Genomic DNA, 20,680 nt, shown 5'->3' on the forward strand with positions numbered 1-20,680 from the left:
CACATGTTGCAGAAGGGTTGTACTGTTACTTTATAGGCCCTTCATATAATGAACTCCTCCTTACCTAAAAGCCTGACACAGACTGTCTTGGAAAAGGGAGGGAGGGTTGGTTTATGCAGAGCTCATTCTTCTGTAAAAAGGATAAATACAGGTGGCATATGAACCCATGGCACTTCGTAATGCATTTTAATAGAGAAAATCAGAAATGTACGGGGTTTTTTTTTTTTTTTCAATGAAAGAAATAGAGAACGGGCAGAGGAACAGTGCGTAAAAGTGGTTACTGGTGCTTTATTGATCGACTCTCTGCTCCTTCCCTCACTGTTCCCACTGTTCCTCTGAGAGGTCCAGGAATCAAAAGCCCATGTCCGTTCTGATTTCCTTCACTTCACTTCCTCTCCATTCACCAGGAGGAGCGTTTCTCTGGCAGAGCCTTGGCTCGCATTTTCCATGGCATAGGCAAGTGGCACACCCTGCGGCAAATGTGTTTGTGCCTTTTTTATCAGTCATTTTAATTCATCAACACACATACCAGCTGCTGAACTAATAAAATAATTATACATACACATATACAGTATGTCTGAGAGAGTGGCTAAACTCTAGTGTCCTGTTAAAGGGACAAGACAGTCTTGCTGCTTCAATTCCTGGTAAGGCTGACCTGGCTGGTAAAAACAGTGTATGAATAAATAAATATGATAATGACCATAGAGACACTATGTAAGGTAAGTACCTGCCACTTACTTTATTACTCAGAGAATAGAATATACATAGTGTAACAACAAGTGGCTCTGGTACAACATGTTGCTCCCCAACCCCTTGGATGTTGCTCCCAGTGGCCTCAAAGCAGCTGCTTATTTTTATTTCTGGCTTAGAGGCAAGATTTGATGCATAAAAACCAGGTGTACTGCCAAACAGAACCTCCTGTAGGCTGCCAGTCCATAAACTGCCAACCTCAGCCCTTATTTGGCACCCCCAGAATTTTTTTCATGCTTGTGTTGCTCCCGACTCTTTTTATATTTGAAAGTGTCTCACAGGTATAAATGACTGGGGACTCCTGTTCTGGGCCAGAGGCTGCTTGTTTATCCGCAGTTTTCCTTTTGTGTGTAATTGTGTAACTTCAGTTGTTTTGCATCCCAAAAAGCCTCTGTTACGCAGCTCATGTGCATGGTATGGATCTGAGGTTCTGGAGGAAATACATCCATCTGGATTTCAGCAAAATAATGAAACTATCTCACTGAAATGAGCCAGGAGTCGGAGGAGCAATGAATGATGGGAAAGAGTCTGGCAGCAGTTAGAGAAATATCACTTGTGTAAAAAACAGTGCTTTTATTTATTAATATGCTACATGAAATAAATCTATTTTTCTACTTCATTCCTTTCTCCGGCCACAGAGTTCAGTGACAGAACAAGGTCAAGCCTGAATGTATTGTCAGCCCCCACAATTCCCAGTAAGTAATGCTAGGGGTCAGCTATGGGTGCTTAAGTGTCACTGGCTCTGGATATTCAGGGCACTGGTAGCTAAATGGGACACTGCAGTGCAGCTACTTCATGCTTGGATAATGAGATGAAACCCCTCCCTTTCCCCTTTGTTGTGACTGTTTAACTAGCTCATTATTCGGGTCGTTTATCTGTGCACTGAGGATCAGATTAGCAACCCCACAAGCTTCAGTTTCCCTGTTTAGCTAAATAAATAGAAACCATTGATTCTTTCTGATTAAAATAGACATATGTTTACTCTATTCAGTGCACTCATTTTGCACAAGGGGATACTGTCTTTTTACTGTACCCTCTTGATAATTGTGCACTATATGGACTTTGTATATGGCAGTATAGCAGATATAAGTAGCAGTAGTTTGTTTTTAAAGCTGCCCAGTTTCACTCTTCTACTTCTTTCCTATTTTATATATATATATATATATACATATTCTGAAAACTCCACAATGAACTGATTGTAATCATATGACCTTCCATGCATTGAGATGAGTGGCTTTAGAAGGTAGCAAATCTTTGGCGCTAGATGTGCCTGTTTACCCCACAGGGAACGTACAAAAAGCCCCTCATCCTCCAGCACTCGGTGCTAAACACTGAATGTAAGGACGAGACTGAACTTTATTCTCAGGGTTATTCTGTCAGGCTTTTTGAATCTCATCTTGTCGGCTAGCCTTATGGGCCCCAGTATCTTGAGAGGCATTATCTTTGGCCAAGTTCTTGGCTTCAATGCCATTACATTTTGACCCCTTCATAGTCTGCAATGAATCCCCATTGACAGCTTCCAAGGCAAGGGTTCCGCCAGTACCTCACAACTCCACTACTCCCAATCCAAGGCCAAGCCTACAGCTGCGACCCCTCCTGACCCCCCATGGAAGCTAGAGTGGGTATGCTGGTGTGTGATGAGTCTGGCAAGCTCGGGGAAGCCCTGGCCACAGTGTGTGCAAGTGTGAGTCTTCTCTCCCAGGTGCAGTCTCTGGTGGCGCAATAGAGATGAGTTCACCTTGAAGCCTTTGCCACACAGAGTGCAGGTGAATGGTCTCTCCTCAGTGTGAGTCCTCTCGTGTATCAGAAGATAGGAACTCTGGCTAAAGCGCTTGCCACACTTTGTGCAGCTGTACGGCTTTTCTCCCACGTGGACCCTCTGATGTCTCACCAGGGTGGAGCTCACCCGGAAGCTTTTGCCACAGTTGCTGCAGGAATACGGTCGTTCCCCCGTGTGAGTCCTCTGATGAATAAGGAGATAGGAGCTCTGGGTGAACGTTTTCCCACACTCTGTACAGACATACGGCCTTTCTCCCCGATGCCCCCTCTGGTGACGGAACAAATTAGAGCTCTGGGTGAAGCTTTTGCCACACTCTGTGCAAACGTAGGGCCTCTCCCTTGTATGGACCCTTTGATGCATGATCAGGTGAGACCTGCACTTGAAGCTCTTCTCACACTTCATGCACTCAAATGGCTTCTTCACTGGGTGCTTCCTGAGCAGAGTCCGGCTATCAGACTTGGCACAGTGGGCCTTGGTGTTCTCACCTACTGTCTGCCATTTGTCTGTTAAAACTGGGCTCCATCGCGCCTCCTTCTGCTTTTCGTTACTCTGCCCTGGGTTCCTTGGGGAAGGAGATTTCTTTGCCCCTTTCCCTTGTTTTTTAAAGAACGTCTGCACCCCTGCTGGATTATAAGAAATGGCCATGGCCAATTTCCCGGAAGGCACATCTGACAGGGATCCCTCCTGTTTGATCTGAATGGCTGGCGTGTTATCTAGAAGAGAAAGAGGGGAGAGCAGATTTAAATTAAAGTCAATCCAGAATATATTGTCCCACCACTGGGTTTGGATTTGGTTTAGCCCAAAAATTACAACAAATGTCAGAATAAACTGCAGCTTGTAGGAACCCTACCTTACATTACAGCCTCTAAGTTGGTTCTGCTACCAAGAGCAAAATGGAACCATTTGGCTTGATTCTGTGTCTTACCTGGAAAGGGATCTGAGCTTGAGCTTGGATAGGAGCCAGTGAAACGATTGATCAGTGCGCCACAGGGAGTCCCACTAGAGGTGATCATGCTCTGCTCGGTTAATGCATTGGGGTAATTGTCCATATAGGAGTCTTTGCACAATTCTGATGCCGCTTTTGGGTTGAAACTTATTGAATCTCCTAAGAGAGAGGGCTCAGAAAAGGTAGTCACTGTCTCTTCACTACTGCCATTATTGGGATAAGTACTCACCAAGCATTCAATGCCAGAATGATTCTGGTATGTGCTGATGGAATTTTCCATTACAGTGTTGCTTATGGAGTGTTCCATATCAGAGCTATTTGTGAGGGGGTGTGATTCTTGATTAATAGAGGTTGTGGTACAAGTGATTGATCCTAGACTTTTGGAGGATTTGGTGAAGTTGGCTAAACAGGCAAGTCTGGAGGAGTCTGTGACGGTACTACAGTAGGGCTCTATAGAATCACTTGGGTAGGAAGTTGCCATGACATCCACCAAAGAGGTTGCTTTTGCATTCTGCCCAGGGGCATATGTGCAAGGGAATGTGTTTGGGCTCATATCAGGGGGGTGATTTGTTGTCTGGTCCTTTCTATGAAGCTCTTCTCTGTCATCTCTTGAACGGGACTCTGTTTTCACACTGAAAGAAGCTATTCATATATATCAGTAAGAACATGTATTATCTGTATTCATAGTCTATTCTATAGTCAATAGTATCAATGATCTGCCTCCTACAACCCTCACAGCAGTGGTGACAGGGAGTGGGTCTAGCCCACTGGGTTTTTTCCCAGTTTCCCACCGCCCCAGTGCAACCCTGCCCTCATCTCTAGGTAGTGCCCTGCAACTATAATCAGTATCGATTTCTAGCAAGTCTAATAAGTACTAACAATGATCTCTACCCTAAAGTAGTATCGATCATCTACCCCTGCCAGTCTAATCACTAATAATTATCTCTCCAAATACCTAAACAGTGTTGACAATGATCCTGTAACTGTAATCATTACTGAATCTCTAACAAGTGTCAATGAGTACTAACAATCATCTGTCCTATGCAAGGCTAACCAGTACCACTAGTGATCTACTCGTGAATGCTCTACACAAGCCTAACTAGTAGTACTAGTGATCTACTCAACACAAGCCTAATCAGTAGTACTGATAATATACTTATGGTCTACTCTACACAAGTCTAACAAGTAGCACTAATGATCTACTCATGAATGCTCTACACGAGCCTAACTAGTAGCAATAATGATTTACTCTACACAAGCCTAACCAGTAACTGATGGTCTACTCATGATCTAATCTAAATCAGTCTAACCAGTAGCACTGATAATCTCCTCTACACAAGCCCAACCAGTATCAGTGATGATCTATTCATGATCTACTCTACACAAATCTAACCAGTAGCACTGATGATTTAATCCACACAAGCCCAACCAGTAGCACTGATGATCTATGCATGATCTTCTCTACACAAACCTAACCAGTTGCACTGATGATCTACTCATGATCTACTCTACAGAAGCCCAACCAGTAGCACTGATGATCTACTCTACACAAGCCTAACACTTAGAACTGATAATCTACTTATGGTCTACTCTACAGAAGCCTAACCAGTAGCACTGATGATCTACTCTACATAAGCCCAACCAGTAGCAGTAATGATCTACTCTACACAAGCCCAACCAGTAGCACTGATGATCTACTCATGGTTTACTCTACACTAGTCTAACCAGTAGCACTGATGATCTACTCTGCACAAGCCTAACCAGTAGCACTGATGATCTACTCTACACAAGCCCAAAAAGTAGCAGTGGCGATCTACTCTACACAAGTGTAACCAGAAGTACTGATGATCTGCTCTACACCAGTAGTACTTGTAATCAGTGTGGCAGTCTGGCAATAGAGGGCATCTTGCATTATGTCCCACCACTTCTCACTCGTAACAACACCTACCAAGAGATTTCAGGGTCACGTCATTTTCCATCATTAGATCCTTGTATAGGTCTCTCTGCTCCTTCTCCAGGGAAACACACTCTTCTTCTGAAAAATTCACCTCTTCCATCTGCACAGGGATCTGAAACACAGCCAACCTATGTTCAATCAGAGCCTGGATAGTGGAACCAACTGGGTCTTTGGCCAGTAACAGCAAATAAATTCCCTAATTACATACTTTCAAACAGTGATGCAAATAATAGAATCTGTCACCCCCCCCAACATCCAAATATATTTGGGGTCATGTGGGTCAATGAAAGCACAGTAAGAGCAAAAGAGAGGTTCTGCCCCACAAACGAATATCTACTGCCCAGAAACTGCACTATACCATAAAACTATGGCAGCATAGGTATCCCCCTGTAGCACAATTCAGCAGGAGCAGCCCCTTAAATTGGCTCATAGCCTGTACAGTACATCCCGGGTGCATGACTTTACATTTATCAACATTGAATCTCATCTGCCACTTAGCTGCCCAGACTATCAGTTTGCCAAGATCCTGTTGCAAGGATGCCGCATCCTGGATGGAATTAATTGGGCTGGATAGTTTTGTGTCATCTGCGAACACTGATACATTACTTACAATATCCTCCCCTAAGTCATTCAAGGGGTTGTTCACCTTCAACAACTAGTTGGTTTCAGATAGATCACCATAAATAACGACTTTTTCCAATGACTTTCTATTTTCTATGTGTGACGGTTTTTCTAATATTGAAGTGTAAAGTGTCATTTCTCTGCTTCTTTAGCAGCTCTGGGAGGGGGGGTCACCGATCCTGTAAACTGTTCTAAATGGATACATTTAGTTGATACATTTCTTATCTTTGTCACTGCTGAGCAGAATCTCTGGGTTTCATTACAAGCAGCTGTTAGAATTGATACAATTGCTGCTAATACTCCAGAGATGCTGCTGAGAAATGTAACAACTAAATGTTGCAAAATTGTAAGTTTAGAGTCTGCACCTGAATTACTGAGCTGCCAGACTCAAACACCAGAGACACGAACATTCACCTTTAAAATTATATTTTGGAAAAAACTTAAAAAATAAATAATGGATAATGGAAAATAATTGAAAAAAGTCTTTATTTCTGGGGAACAATCTAAAAACAACTGAATTGAAAAAAGTGTTTGGAAGGTGTTAAAAAATAGTGGACCCAATACTGAGCCCTGAGGGACCCCACTAAGAACCTTACTCCAAGTAGAGAATGTACCATTAACAACCACCCTCTGTACCCGATCCTGTAGCCAGTTTCCTATCCATGTGCAAACGAATTCATTAAAGGACCAGTAACATCAAATTTTTTTTAAAAAAAAAAATTTGTTAGTACACAACGAAAAAATAAAACCAACACAAATCAAAATTTAAAATAGCAAAGCCTTTATTAAGAAATAACTTACAGAAACTCCACTTCCTTTCCTCTTCAGAAACGGCGAACATCCATCCTGCAGCACTCGATTTCTCCTCCTGGCTATTCACTGACAGCGTGTCCTCTGCCCCGATCGCCTTCTCCATTCTCCTTCATCCAGCACCAGTAAGAAGCGATGTCAGCGGGCTCCACAAGAGGTGCAGAAAGTAGAGGAGGGCAGTGCATCCATTCCAGCCTGGCCGAACCGTTGCCGATACACAGCGAGCTTTACTCAGCCCGTTACTTGTTTAGGTGCTGCTGCGTTGGACCACTGCATTGTCATTCAGCTTGTTGGAAGATTTTTGGGCCAACACTGCTCCAGGGGCTGCTGTGCTTAGTCCTGAAGTCAGACGCATCAGAATTCCCACTCCCCGGTTCAGACTTGCAGACGTGTCTGACTTCAGGACTAAGCCCAGCAGCCCCTGGAGCAGTGTGGGCCCAAAAATCTTCCAACAAGCTGAATGACAATGCAGTGGTCCAACGCAGAGGCACCTAAACAAGTAACAGGGGCTGAGTAACGTTCGTTGTGTTGCCCTCCTCTACTTCCTGCACCTCTTGTGGAGCCCGCCGACATCGCTTCTTACTGCTGCTGGATGAAGGAGAATGAAGAAGAGCTGGAGAAGGCGATCGGGGCAGAGGACACGCTGTCAGTGAATAGCCAGGAGGAGAAATTGAGCGCTGCAGGATGGATGGTCAACCTTTTGCCGTTTCTGAAGAGGACAGGAAGTGGAGTTTCTGTAAGTTATTTCTTAATAAAGGCGTTGCTATTTTAAATTTTAATTTGTGTTGGTGTTATTTTTTCGTTGTGTACTAACGAATTTTTGAAAAAAAAAAATTTGATGTTACTGGTCCGTTAAGCCCAGTAGACCTTCGTTTAGAAAGCAGTCGTTTGTGGAGCTCAGTATCAAACGCTTTGGCAAAATCCAAATAGATCAGATCTACTGCTCCCCCACTGTCCAGCATCTTACTTACCTCATCATAAAAAGCAATCAAATTTGTCTGACATGACCTATCCTTCATAAAGCCATGCTGATTGCTGCTCATAATGCCATTCACTAGGACAAAATTTTTGAATGTGATCCCTTAACAAGTCTTCAAATAATTTGCCCACCACAGATGTCAAACTTACTGGCCTATAATTGCCAGGCTGAGATCGTAATCCCTTTTTAAATATTGGAATGACATTATCTTTTCTCCAATCCATAGGCACCATACTAGATGAAAGTGAATCTGAGAAAATCAGAAATAGGGGCCGGTCTAAAACTGAACTTAGCTCTCTTAGAAAGCGGGGATGTATGCCATCTGGCCCTGGCCACCAGTGAAGCTATAAAGTGAGCATGGAAACTCTAACTCTTCTGTTGTATACACTGAAGAAAACAACTGATTTAGCAGATTTGCCTTTTCTGTATCTGTTACAACCATACTGGTATCATTATTTAAAGGGGCAACACTCAACCTGCACCTTTCTAACATGAGTAATACGTGGGGCACAGACCCTGCAGCCAGATGCACCCACCTCATTCAGGAGGTGAATTATTCCCATAACCAGTTTCATGATTTGATCTACTTTCAGTTTCTTCTCGTGGTTCCTTTTCTCAAGCAGCAAACTAGATCCACTGTCTGTGTGTACCAACGGGTCGTCCTGCAGAAAGAGAAGGGAATGAATTTCTTGCACCTAATTAGAGGAGCCACTCAGATCCTGCACCCAGAAAGAGGCAAGAGTTCTCTTTAACAATTGCCCCTGTGACGGGCAAGAGGGTCTTGGTGCATGTGGGTGCCCCCAGGAATTGGCCGATATCTCACCTGGCTGCTCAATAGGTGCATGATGGCCAAGGCGTGCCTCACTACTCGTTGTGACGTCAGCTTCTGGCAGGACAAATGCACCCCTAAGAAGGGATCCCGGCTGAGGGCAGTGGTTGCCATGGAAGTGCTTTATCGGTGTGTTCTGCCCAGTATCTGCCTACATGGATAGAAATAAGGACACCACTTGCTGTAATGCTATAGTGCACCCCTCCCCCTCCTCAAGGTCACGCCCCCAACAGTCACCTTACTCCCACTCATTTCCACCAAAACTGTTCCCATTTCCAGAAGAATTTCCCATAGCCAGTAAAGGGGTTCGAAACATTCAATTCCCAGCACAGAGATTACCATTCCCAGTATCGGGATTCCCATTCCAAGGACAGAGATTCCCATTCCCAGTATAAAGATTCCCAGTATAGGGAGAGAGATTCCCATTCCCAGTATAAAGATTACCAGGAGAGAGATTCCCATTCCCAGGAGAGAGATTCCCATTCCCAGTATAAAGATGCCCATTCCAAGGAGAGAGATTCCCATTCCTAGTATAGGGATTCCCATTCCCAGTATAAAGATTCCTAGGAGAGAGATTCCCATTCCAAGGAAAGAGTTTCACATTCCCAGTATAAAGATTCCCAGGAGACATTCCCATTCCCAGTATAAATATTCCCAGGAGAAATTCCCATTCCCAGGAGAGAGATTGCCATTCCCAGTATAACGATGCCCATTTCCAAGAGAGAGATTCCCATTCTAGTATAGGGATTCCCATTCCCAGTATAAAAATTCCCAGGAGCAGGGGGTTTCTACAATGGATCCACTCGCTTTACCGTAATCCCACTGTGATAGTTGGTATGTTTGGTTTTTCCTCCCACACATTTTCTATCCATAGGGGCACCAGACAGGGGTGCCCATTATCCCCTATTTTGTTTAATTTGGCAATTGAACCATTAGCTCTAGCAATTCGATCCAATTCCGATATTTATGGGATAGCAGCAGCCGGAAACCATCATAAAGTGAGCCTTTTTGCAGATGATTTCTGACATCTCTTCCCAACCTGTATAGATTAATGGACATATTTGGGACCTTATCTGGGTTTAAGATTAATCATAATAAGACAGAAGCTTTAAACCTATCCCTCTCTCACCAAGAAGTTAAATTACTGCAGCTAAATTTTGACTTTGTATGGCAAATCCACTATATTTCTATTTTAGGGGTCAAACTTACTAACACATATGAGTCCATGTATAAATTTAATTACTTACCAATGTACAAATCTTTGGGTTCACTACTGGAGAAATGGGAACATCACCATTTGTCTTGGATAGGACGTATTAACTCGATAAAGATGTCTATACTTCCTAAGCTTTTATACCTGTTCCAAACCCTCCCTGTTACAGTACCATTATCTGACCTTGCTGGGTTTGGCTCAAAGCTTTTGCGATTTTTTTGGGCTGTTAAATTCTCACGAATTAGCAAAACGAATATGATGTTGCCTAAGGATAAAAGAGGGTTGGGATTTCCTAATTTCTCGTTGTACTATAAGGCTGCCCAATTAGCTCAAATAGTGACCTTACATATGACTGTCGATAGCCCTCATTGGGTCCAACTAGAAGCTCTTTTCTGTAAGCCCTACTCTCCTTCAGCTCTAATCTGGTGTCCCACCAAAATTAGTCCCCTTGTTAGGTAATCTGCTTTTCCCACCGGGCCTGCAACCTAAACTATGGTGGCAAGATCAGAACTTTTCATATCTTGGACATCTATTCTCCTTATTGGGGCCTTATACCCCTCAGAGCTTTTCTCAGGAATATAGTGTGCCACAGGCTGAAAGCTATAGAGTAAACCAAGTGCTGCATTATGCTCAATCTTTATGGAGATCCTCAGGGGTGGTGAACAGTTCTCAGACCTTTTTTGAACATTGGTGTAGTAAAGCTCCCAAATCACAGAAAGTGATTTCAATATTGTACAATAACTTTCATGTTCTGACACCCGACAGGTTTCGTATACACAAATATGGCAAGAGGACATAGGCTGTCAAATAGATTTAGACGACTGGGAAGTAATTTGGTCTAATATCAAGAAATCTTCAAGGAATGTCTCACTTCTAGAAACAAATTATAAGGTCTTACTCCGGTGGTACCTGGTCCCCGCACGTATAGCGCGATTTATACCTTCAGCTGATGATAGATGTTTTAGGGGTTGTAACCACAAGGACACTATGTATCATATCTGGTGGCTATGTCCTCTAGTTCAAAGATTTTGGATAAGAATATATAATATGATTTATTCCATTTTTAATATGCCCATTCCAAAACACCCTAGCACGGCCCTATTATGTAAAAAACCTGATGCTTTCACGTCAAACCAATTCCAACTATTCCTGTTGATAATGACAGCTGCAAAACAAACAATCGCAAAGGCTTGGAAAACCAAACATATCTCTATTGAGGTCACGAAGGGTAAAATTTACTGGATAATGGTCCAGGAAAAGATGTCTAGCATCTTACTGGATACTCACCATAAATACCTGCTGGTTTGGTCCCCTTGGATCGAATATAGATTTGGTACTAATTATCCAACTACCTTTTTAAGCATTTAAACCCATTCCCATTCTCAGTATAAAGATTCCCAGGAGAGATTCCCAGTATAAAGATTCCCAGGAGAGAGATTCCCATTCCCATTATAAAGATTCCCAGGAGAGAGATTCCCATTCCTAGTATAGAGATTCCCATTCCTAGTATAAAGATTCCCAGGAGAAAGATTTCCATTCCCAGTATAAAGATGCCCATTCCCAGGAGAGAGATTCCCATTCCCAGGAGAGAGATTACCAGGAGAGAGATTCCAATTCCCAGTATAAAGATGCCCATTCCCAGGAGAGAGATGCCCATTCCCAGAATAGATTCCCAGGAGAGAGATTCCCATTCCCAGGAGAGAGTTTCACATTCCCATTATAAAGATTCCCAGGAGAGATTCCCATTCCCAGTATAAAGATGCCCATTCCCAAGAGAGAGATTCCCATTCTAGTATAGGGATTCCCAGGAGAGAGATTCCCATTCCTAGTATAAAGATTCCCAGGAGAAAGATTCCCATTCCCAGTATAAAGATGCCCATTCCCAGAAGAGAGATTCCCATTCCCAGTATAAAGATTACCAGGAGAGAGATTCCCATTCCCAGGAGAGATTCCAATTCCCAGTATAAAGATGCCCATTCCCAGGAGAGAGATGCCTATTCCCAGAATAAAGATTCCCAGGAGAGAGATTCCCAGGAGAGAGTTTCGCTTTCCCATTATAAAGATTCCCAGGAGAGATTCCCATTCCCAGTATAACGATGCCCATTCCCAAGAGAGAGATTCCCATTCCTAGTATAGAGATTCCCATTCTAGTATAGGGATTCCCATTCCCAGTATAAAAATTCCCAGGAGAAAGATTCCCATTCCCAGAATAAAGATTCCCAGGAGAGAGATTCCCAGGAGAGAGTTTCGCATTCCCATTATAAAGATTCCCAGGAGAGATTCCCATTCCCAGGAGAGAATCCCATTCCCAGTATAAAGATGCCCATTCCCAAGAGAGAGATTCCCATTCCTAGTATAGAGATTCCCATTCTAGTATAGGGATTCCCATTCCCAGTATAAAAATTCCCAGGAGAAAGATTCCCATTCTCAGGAAAGAGATTCCCATTCCTAGTATAGGGATTCCCATTCCCAGTATAAAGATTCCCAGGAGAGATTCCCAGTATAAAGATTCCCATGAGAGAGATTCCCATTCCCAGTATAAAGATGCCCAGGAGAGAGATTCCCATTCCCAGAGGGATTATTTGTATATTAGGGATAATACAGGACTCAGAGAGAATTGCATACCTCCCAACTGTCCCTTTACTTCCAAAATGTTGGGAGGTATGGAATTGTGGACAGGCCCGGACTGGCAATCTGTGGGTTCTGGCAAATACCAGAGGGGCTGCTAAAATGTCCCATAGAAAGTCATTATTTAGTGGGCTGGTGGGGGCTATTTGGGCCTCTGTGTACCTGAAATGCCAGGGCCTATTTTAATTCTTAATCTCAGTCCGGACCTGATTGTGGGTATCTCTGGGGTATGAAAGCGAAATCGTAAGCCCCGCCCGCATCCCGCACCTCCAGGGTTCCTCCGACACTCACCGACTACTCCGTCTCTCCCTCGTCCTTACTCTGCGCTACAAATATGCCCACCGGAACCGGAAAGCATCTGCGCAATCTGCCAACCAACGCCATGGCCGCTTCCTTTGCCAACCAATATCCCAGAGCAGCCTCCATCAGACGGAATATCCGTAAAGCCAAAATATTATCGTTCATAAGCGCCACCAAGTGTTAGACAGTGCAACTGCACCTTTGAAGCCTCGGAGGCTCTCGGGCGAATTTCAGTTCCCAAAATTGACAAGAGTCGCTGTCCGGACCGGACCCGAAACTGAGAGAAGCGTTTCCCTCAAGGACAGCTCTGTTCCAGGCGGCTCAATATATTATTTTATTGCCAATAAGATTTAACAACCTCCTCCCTTTAATCTTAACCCTGCTTCATCTCTCTTCTCTCCTATTGTCACCGTCTGGCCTGCCCCACCCCCTCTCCCTACTTTCCTTCTGTCTCTCATCCCCTCTCCAGTCCTTTCCTATTCTCTCCCAACTGTTTGGCCTTACTCTCCCCATCCTCCCTCTTCTCTCCCCTCCTATATTTCTCTTCTCCTCAATTTGTCTCTCTACTCCTGAACCCCATTTCCCTTCTCTCCTTCTGTATCTCATCCCCTCTCCTTTTCATTTCTATTCTTGCCCAACTGTTGGGCCTTACTCTCCCTTATCCTTCCTCTTCTCTCTCCTCTGTCCTTCTGTCTCTCATCCCCTTTTCTCTCCTAGCTGTTTGGCCTTACTCTCCCTTATCCTCCCTTTTCTCGCCCTTCTATATTTCTCCTCTCCATTTGTCTCTCTACCCCCTTTTCCATCTCTCCTTCTGTCCCTCATCCCTCTCCTATTCTCCCTCCAACTTTTTGGCCTTACTCTCCCCCATCCTCCCTCTTCTCTCTCCTCTGTCCTTCTGTCTCTCATCCCCTTTTTTCCCCCAACTGTTTCGCCTTACTCTCCCTTATCCTCCCTCTTCTCTCCCCATCAATATTTCTCATCTCCTCCACTTGTATCTCTACTCCTGAACCACATTTCCCTTCTCTCCTTCTGTCTCTTGTCCCATTTTATATTCTCTCCCCAACTGTATGGTCTTACTCTCCCCCATCCCCCCTCTTCTCTTGCTTCTCTCCTTCTGTCTCCCATCCCCTTAATCCCAAGTGTTTGGCCTTTTACTCTCCCCCATCCTCCCTCTTCTCTCCCCTTCTAGATTTCTCCACTCCTCCATTTGTCTCTCTACTCCTTAACCCCCTTTCCCTTCTATCCTTCTGTCTCTTTTTTCCTTTTCTCCCCCAGCTATTTGGCCTTACTTTCCACCATCCTCCCTCTTCTCTCCCCTTCTATATTTCTCCTCTCTATTTGTCTCTCTACTCCCTAACCCCCTTTCCCTTCTCTCATCCCCTCTTCTTTTCTCCCCAACTGTTTGGCCTTACTCTCCTCCATCCTCCCTCTTCTTTTCCCTTCTATATTTCCCTCTGCTCCCGGTTTCTTTATCCTGTATAACCCTGCCCCATGTACAGGAGAAGCTGTTGCTGGAAGGACTGATGACACATATGACAGACGCTTGTGCCAAAGTTGAGGGAACTTGAGCAATGCACTGGGCCGATATGATGGGCAAAGTGCAAACTACACATTACCGCTGCCAACTAATGTTTTTCCACAATACATTGGTATTTTCCCAGCATTTTACCTTAAAAGGCAGTATATACCTAAAAACACATTTTTCTAGATTTTTTTTTTTGCCAGTATACAGCACACATTTGAAAGGTGTGCTATTTTCACTGACCTTACCACTTTGCTTTATAAACAGGTCAGTTTGTTCCCTTTATATTTTTAAACAAACAAAACACTTCTCTTAATAGCGGCCTTTGAGCAGCTCATTATCGAGGGGATTCTCAAAGGTCCAGTAATTTGTTTTATCAGCTCCTCTGCTGTTCAGTAATGCAGGTAGTCCTAAAGGGAAACTGGCTTCATATTCTTGTTTAGTGCCAGAAATTACAGAAACCACAGATATTTGTTAATTAAAACAAAATAAAAAGGTATGTTGATCACAAGCATATTCATTGCCCTCATGTTGCACAAGGGGGGGGGGATACTGCCCCTTATACTAATTATTTGCCCCTCAAGGAGCAAATATGGAGAAGCAATTTGCCCTTTTAGCTGAAGAAACACAAGAGTGTTGTGGAAACCAATGACATAACCAAATACTGATTATAAGGGAATCATTTACAGGATATTCAGGCTTTGTGAAACGTGTGTATTTATGCTGATTTAGGGGCCTCTAGCTGTGCTGGGTATTGGGGTGCAGTTGTGCTGGGTACTAGGGTGGGTACTGGTGTGGGTGCAGTTGTGCTGGGTACTGGGGTGCGTGCAGTTGTGCTGGGTACTGGGGTGGGTACGGGTGTTGGTGCAATTGTGCTGGGTACTAGGGTGGGTACTGGTGTGGGTGCAGTTGTACTGGGTACTGGGGTGCAGTTGTGCTGAGTACTGGTGTGGGTGCAGTTGTGCTGGGTACTAGGGTGGGTACTGGGGTGGGTGCAGTTGTACTGGGTACTGGGGTGCAGTTGTGCTGGGTACTAGGTTGGTTACTGGTGAGGGTGCAGGGTACTGGGGTGTAGTTGTGCTGGGTACTAGGGTGGGTACTGGGGTGCAGTTGTGCTGGGTACTAGGTTGGTTACTGGTGAGGGTGCAGGGTACTGGGGTGTAGTTGTGCTGGGTACTATGGTGGGTACTGGTGTGTGCAGTTTTGCTGGGTACTTGGGTGGGTACTGGTGTGGGTGCAGTTGTGCTGGGTACTAGGGGGGTATTGATGTGGATGCAGCTGAGCTGGGTACTAGGATGGGTACTGGTGTGGGTGCAGCTGAGCTGGGTACTGGAGTGCAGTTGCGCTGGGTACTAGGGTGGGTACTGGGGTGCAGTTGTGCTGGGTACTAGGGTAGTTACTGGTGTGGTTGCAGGGTACTGGGATGTAGTTGTGCTAGGTACTAGGGTGGGTACTGGTGTGTGCAGTTTTGCTGGGTACTTGGGTGGGTACAGGTGTGGGTGCAGCTGAGCTGGGTACTAGGGTGGGTACTGGTGTGGGTGCAGTTATGTTGGGTATTGGGGTGTAGTATTACAGGGTACAAAGGTGGGTACTGGTGTGGGTGCAGCTGAGCTGGGTACTAGGGTGGGTACTGGTGTGGGTGCAGTTGTGCTGGGTCCTGGGGTGCAGTTGTGCTGGGTACTAGGGTGGGTACTGATGTAGGTGCAGTTATGCTGGGTATTGGGGTGTAGTATTACAGGGTACAAAGGTGGGTACTGGTGTGGGTGCAGTTGTGCTGGGTACTAGGGTGGGTACTGGTGTGGGATCATAAGGGTTGCAAAATTGTGCCCCATTCTCCAAGTACTGTATACTGGGGTATAACCCTACAGAGATTACTCCCCTAGCAATAGCTCAGGCAGCTGTATTAGTCCCAGTCACTATGATGGCTGAATGGGAAGGGTTTGCCCTGCACTCTCACTATGGGTTTCCCTATATGGGGGTGAAACCCCATCTCCCTATGAGGAGTCCATGCTTTCCTTCCTTCCTTTCTGCCTCACTTTCATTTTGTCTCCTTCAGAGAGGTCACAACAAGGTCAGAATAAAGTCCTTCTTGCTGATTGGCCAGGCTGTGGCTGAAAACTGTCTCACTGCAGTGCAAGCAGCGCCATGTTTTTGGTTGTTCCAGATTTAAAGTCGCAGGGTTATTCATTTAGGGAAAGGGCAAGTAACCCTTCCCTACAGCTTTATATGTGCTGGATTGCATGAAGCAAATGATTCCTGTGTATAGGCTTTCTGTATAGTTTGCTAGTAACCTTATCCCCTCCACTTTTAATTCCACTTCCAGAAAACTCCAACTCCCGTCTGATGAGTCCAGTGTGAATGTAAATGTTTCATGTGAGAAGAACTTCGTAAGTTTTTGAGCGAGTGTGTAAATCGTCTACATAATGAAGAATAGTCCAAAAAATAGAAAATCACAATTGGATAATTCGTCTGCACCCACGGTGGAGGTGCTACACAAGAGAATTGGCCTAAAGTACCGAAATTAAGTTTGCAGGCTACAGTCAACCACTTTCACGTATAATGAAGAATAGATTCAGCTCTCAAAATAAATGTCAAGTCATGCAGCACCGGTCTCACTAAAGTGGCTCGGTTGCGCACTCGCGTCAACGCGCGTCTTGCTTGGTGTTCAGGTATATAAACGTCACTGTGTGCACACTTTGACACATTCATGCGCACATTCTGACGCATGCACACAAGCACGTAAATAGATGACGAGGCCAACTCTTCAGTGCGAGGGGATCATCTCTGGATTGACACTGACTGTGAGTTTGATTCCTGGTTCTGATATTAGGCTTCAGGGGCGTAACTATAGAGGAAGCAGACCCTGCGGCTGCAGGGGGGCCCAGGAGGTATAGGGGCCCCATGATGCTCTAGTTTATATACAATTTCAAAATATATTGATAAAATAGAACAACCTCTGGATATGTTGGGGGCCCTAAAATTAATTTGCTGTGGGGCCCAGTAACATCTAGTTATGCCACTGTTAGGCTTGTTTGTGACAACTCTTCGGGTCTCCCCTCTGCACCACTGTTCCTGGTTCTGGTTTTGACTTCTGCCTGGCTTGATTACGATTTTCTCTCATGTGTTTTCGGATCCCCGTCCACCACCTCAGTTAAGTGCCCGTGAACTGTGTTAATTGGCACCTCTGTTACTCTGCATTCAGGGCTTATTCCTGTTCTTAACTGGGGATGTGAGTTCCAGTGGGAGGCAAAAAATCCACACAATTCAAAATCCAGATCCTCTGTTTTCTTTTCATTCATTTTTACTTGGATCATGTCCTCTCGGATTTCACACAAGTGTAAATAAAGAACTCTAAATTCTAGTTATGTGAGTAACCCATTGAAACCCTTCTAGTTTGAGAGAGAACAGGAGTTCAGACAGAACCCATCCCTGCGTTTCCAGCCTAGTCCTGCGGCAAAAACTTGGCAAAAGCCGCACAGCAGTGAATGCACTTGAATAAAAGACATAGTACCCAAGTCATTACATATGTCAGGTTTGTCCATAACACCCTTGTTATTTGGGAGGGGACCATAGAACAGCTTCATGAAATGGTAAGTGAAGCAAATGAGGCACATGAAACATTTACATTCACACTGGACTCATCAGACGGGAGTTGGAGTTTTCTGGATGTGGAATTAAAAGTTGAGGGGGTAAGGTTACTAGCAAACTATACAGAAAGCCTATACACAGGAATCATTTGCTTCATGCAATCCAGCAGCTATAAAGCTGTAGGTAAGGGTTACTTGCCCTTTCCCTAAATGAATAACCCTGCGACTTTAAATCTGGGACAACCAAAAACATGGCGCTGCTTGCACTGCAGTGAGACAGTTTTCAGCCACAGCCTGGCCAATCAGCAAGAAGGACTTTATTCTGACCTTGTTGTGACCTCTCTGAAGGAGACAAAATGAAAGTGAGGCAGATCTTTTCCAGGAAGAAGAGTAGTAAGGAAAGCATGGACTCCTCATAGGGAGATGGGGTTTCACCCCCATATAGGGAACCCCATAGTGAGTGCAGGGCAAACCCTTCCCATTCAGCCATCATAGTGACTGGGACTAATACAGCTGCCTGAGCTATTGCTAGGGGAGTAATCTCTGTAGGATAGATAGGAATTCAACCCTGTAGTGAGTGGCCAGTGTGTACACCAGATCTGGTCAGTGGATTTCCCATCAGCCTCTGTGACATGGGCAGTGGATCTCCTCAGGATTTCAGGGAGCATTTCCTACCTCAGCATTCCAAGCTCAGTGTCTTCTGCCCCAACATACCTCCCAACTCTCCCGTTTTCAGAGGGACAGTCCCTCTTTTGACAGCTCAACCCACAGTCCCTCGTTTGTACTGGAAAGTCCAGATTTTCTCTGCACTGAACTGCCAGATAAAGAAACAATGTTTCTAACGTAATTGGCTTTTGGCAGAGAGCCCAGAACAGCCACAGATACTTTTGTAACATTTTTGAGATAAGCAAATATGTAATTGTAACAATATATGATAACAGGTCCCTTGGAAGTAGTTAGACTCACAGCTTAGAGGGCAATTCACCTTCATTAGCAAAACTGTAATAACTGAAAAAAACACAGAAATATGTTCAAACGTTCATAACCTGCCAAATTTTCTAAAATGAACATAGGTAAATAGGTATAGGTTATTAGGGGGTGCTGCCACAAAAATGGTCGTGGTCAAAAAGGAGGTGCCAACAACAGTCAATTAATTTCACCCATTGATACTGAATGGGGAAATTTAAATTGGTGCCACTCTTACAGTTTTGAGGCTACGCTCACCAAACTTGAATCACATAGTCATGGGGTCAACCTGAATGAAAAGGCAACATTTGTTGTATTCCCAAAAGTGGGAGGAGCCAACAACACAATCAAATTTCACCTACTGATATTGAATGGGGAAATTTCAATTGGTGCCACTCACATGGTAATTAGGGAGTGTGGCCACAAAAATGGGCATGGTCAAAAAGGAGCAGCCAACAACAGTCAATCAAATTTCACCCATTGATACTGAATGTGGAAATTGAAATTGGTGCCACTCTTACAGTTTTGAGGCTACGCTCACCAAACTTGAATCACATGGTCATGGGGTTAACCTGAATGACCCCATGACCCCATTCCCAAAGAACAAAAGTAACACTCAATGACTTTGCCATGTGTGATACAAAAGGGGTGATTTTCATGCTAAAAATGCCCCTGTAGGAAGGTGTATGTGGGGCAGACAGCTACTAAAGGAACATAAAGGGGATATATGTCATCTTAAGAAACACACACACAGATACCTCTGTTTCAAGGCACTTTAATGATTTGCAACATACACATATTCACCTCAAATGCGCAGTCTTAAAAAGTGGTGAAACAATCCAGAAGGGGAAGGGACCCCACACGTAGGTTGTTACAGCAAGAAGCAAAATGGATTAAAAGACTGAATTCTTTACAACTGGTTGGATTGAATGATACTTGGAGTATAAAATGCATTTTATGGTGTATTTTGTTCTCGCTCTTTCTGCAGAATGTAACACCTGCCATGTATGATAACAACTTCAGAGCTCTGTATGGTAAGATTCACTGTATGTGGATACTAACCTGTAAGCTCTGCAGCATTTATACTAACCATACATGTGTTAGATGGTTGTTACTTTATATTTCAGTATCTGAAGAATCAAGATAGACCTCATTGGGGGTTGTACCTTTTTAACTGGACTGTTGCTAGAAACCCATCGATGAAAAATGGACAATGTCATTATAAGTTCTCTATTGTGCCCAGAGGGTATGATGGGAGTTGTGTGTGGGGTTTCTGCACCACTTCCTGTTAATAGTTTCCTTTTAGTGTTCTACTAAAGGAGATTGTGAGATTGTGAGATGTTTGATACTTGATAAAGGGTCTGAAGTGACTCGAAACATGAAACATGTCTTTGTAACAAATGAAGTACAACATTTTGCAGCCAAACTCTGCTTATTTATATGCTTCATTCACATCTATTACATATACTCAGCACTGTAACTGTTTAAGATAAACAAGGGGGAAACTGAGACTCACAGCTTAAAGGGCAATTTCACCTTCTTTAGCAAAACTGTTATAACACAAAAACATGGCCCTAAAACCTGCAGAAATGTGTTCAGACCTTCCATACCCTGCCAAATTTTGTAAAATGTACATGTAAAAAATGTATTGCTTTGGAGCTTTGTTGCCTCAAAGTTGCAACGAGGCAACTTTGGGAGACTATTGAAAACTCATCGCCGAGTGTGCATTAGCGCAGGCGACTTTTCATTGTAGCCTATGGTGAAAAACGCTGAGGCAGTTTGGGGAGATAGT

The 20,680-nt window shown here is 44.2% G+C and overlaps 1 protein-coding gene across 4 annotated transcripts; it reads right to left on the reverse strand.

Annotated features, from left to right (window-relative positions):
* Positions 1-1,308: 1,308 nt before the first annotated feature.
* LOC108709310 (RB-associated KRAB zinc finger protein) lies at positions 1,309-12,953 on the reverse strand. Of its 4 annotated transcripts, none has more exons than XM_018249037.2 (6): positions 12,805-12,953; positions 8,667-8,823; positions 8,380-8,505; positions 5,425-5,545; positions 3,456-4,118; positions 1,309-3,243 (listed from the first exon to the last, which is right to left on the reverse strand). In XM_018249037.2, the coding sequence occupies exons 2-6, from the start codon at positions 8,784-8,786 to the stop codon at positions 2,306-2,308; spliced, it is 1,968 nt and encodes a 655-aa protein (XP_018104526.1). In that variant the 5' UTR covers positions 8,787-8,823; positions 12,805-12,953; the 3' UTR covers positions 1,309-2,305. The 4 variants fall into 4 exon arrangements, with proteins under 4 accessions (XP_018104526.1, XP_041439475.1, XP_018104527.1 ...); XM_041583541.1 differs by having other exon boundaries at positions 12,720-12,848; XM_018249038.2 differs by lacking the exon at positions 12,805-12,953 and adding an exon at positions 12,781-12,804.
* Positions 12,954-20,680: the final 7,727 nt, after the last annotated feature.

This window comes from Xenopus laevis, chromosome 2S (genome assembly GCF_017654675.1).
Source record: "Xenopus laevis strain J_2021 chromosome 2S, Xenopus_laevis_v10.1, whole genome shotgun sequence".
NCBI classification, from domain to species: Eukaryota; Metazoa; Chordata; class Amphibia; order Anura; family Pipidae; genus Xenopus; species Xenopus laevis.

Bases quoted from the DNA above. Each gene is read 5' to 3' on its own strand.
- LOC108709310 (XM_018249037.2), bottom strand. From the start codon at position 8,786: ATGGCAACCACTGCCCTCAGCCGGGATCCCTTCTTAGGGGTGCATTTG. The intron at 8,506-8,666 runs GTGAGATATCGG...CTCTTTCTGCAG, and splicing joins TGCACCTATTGAGCAGCCAG to GACGACCCGTTGGTACACAC. The intron at 5,546-8,379 runs GTGGGTGCATCT...GCTGTGTTTCAG, and splicing joins TAATTCACCTCCTGAATGAG to ATCCCTGTGCAGATGGAAGA.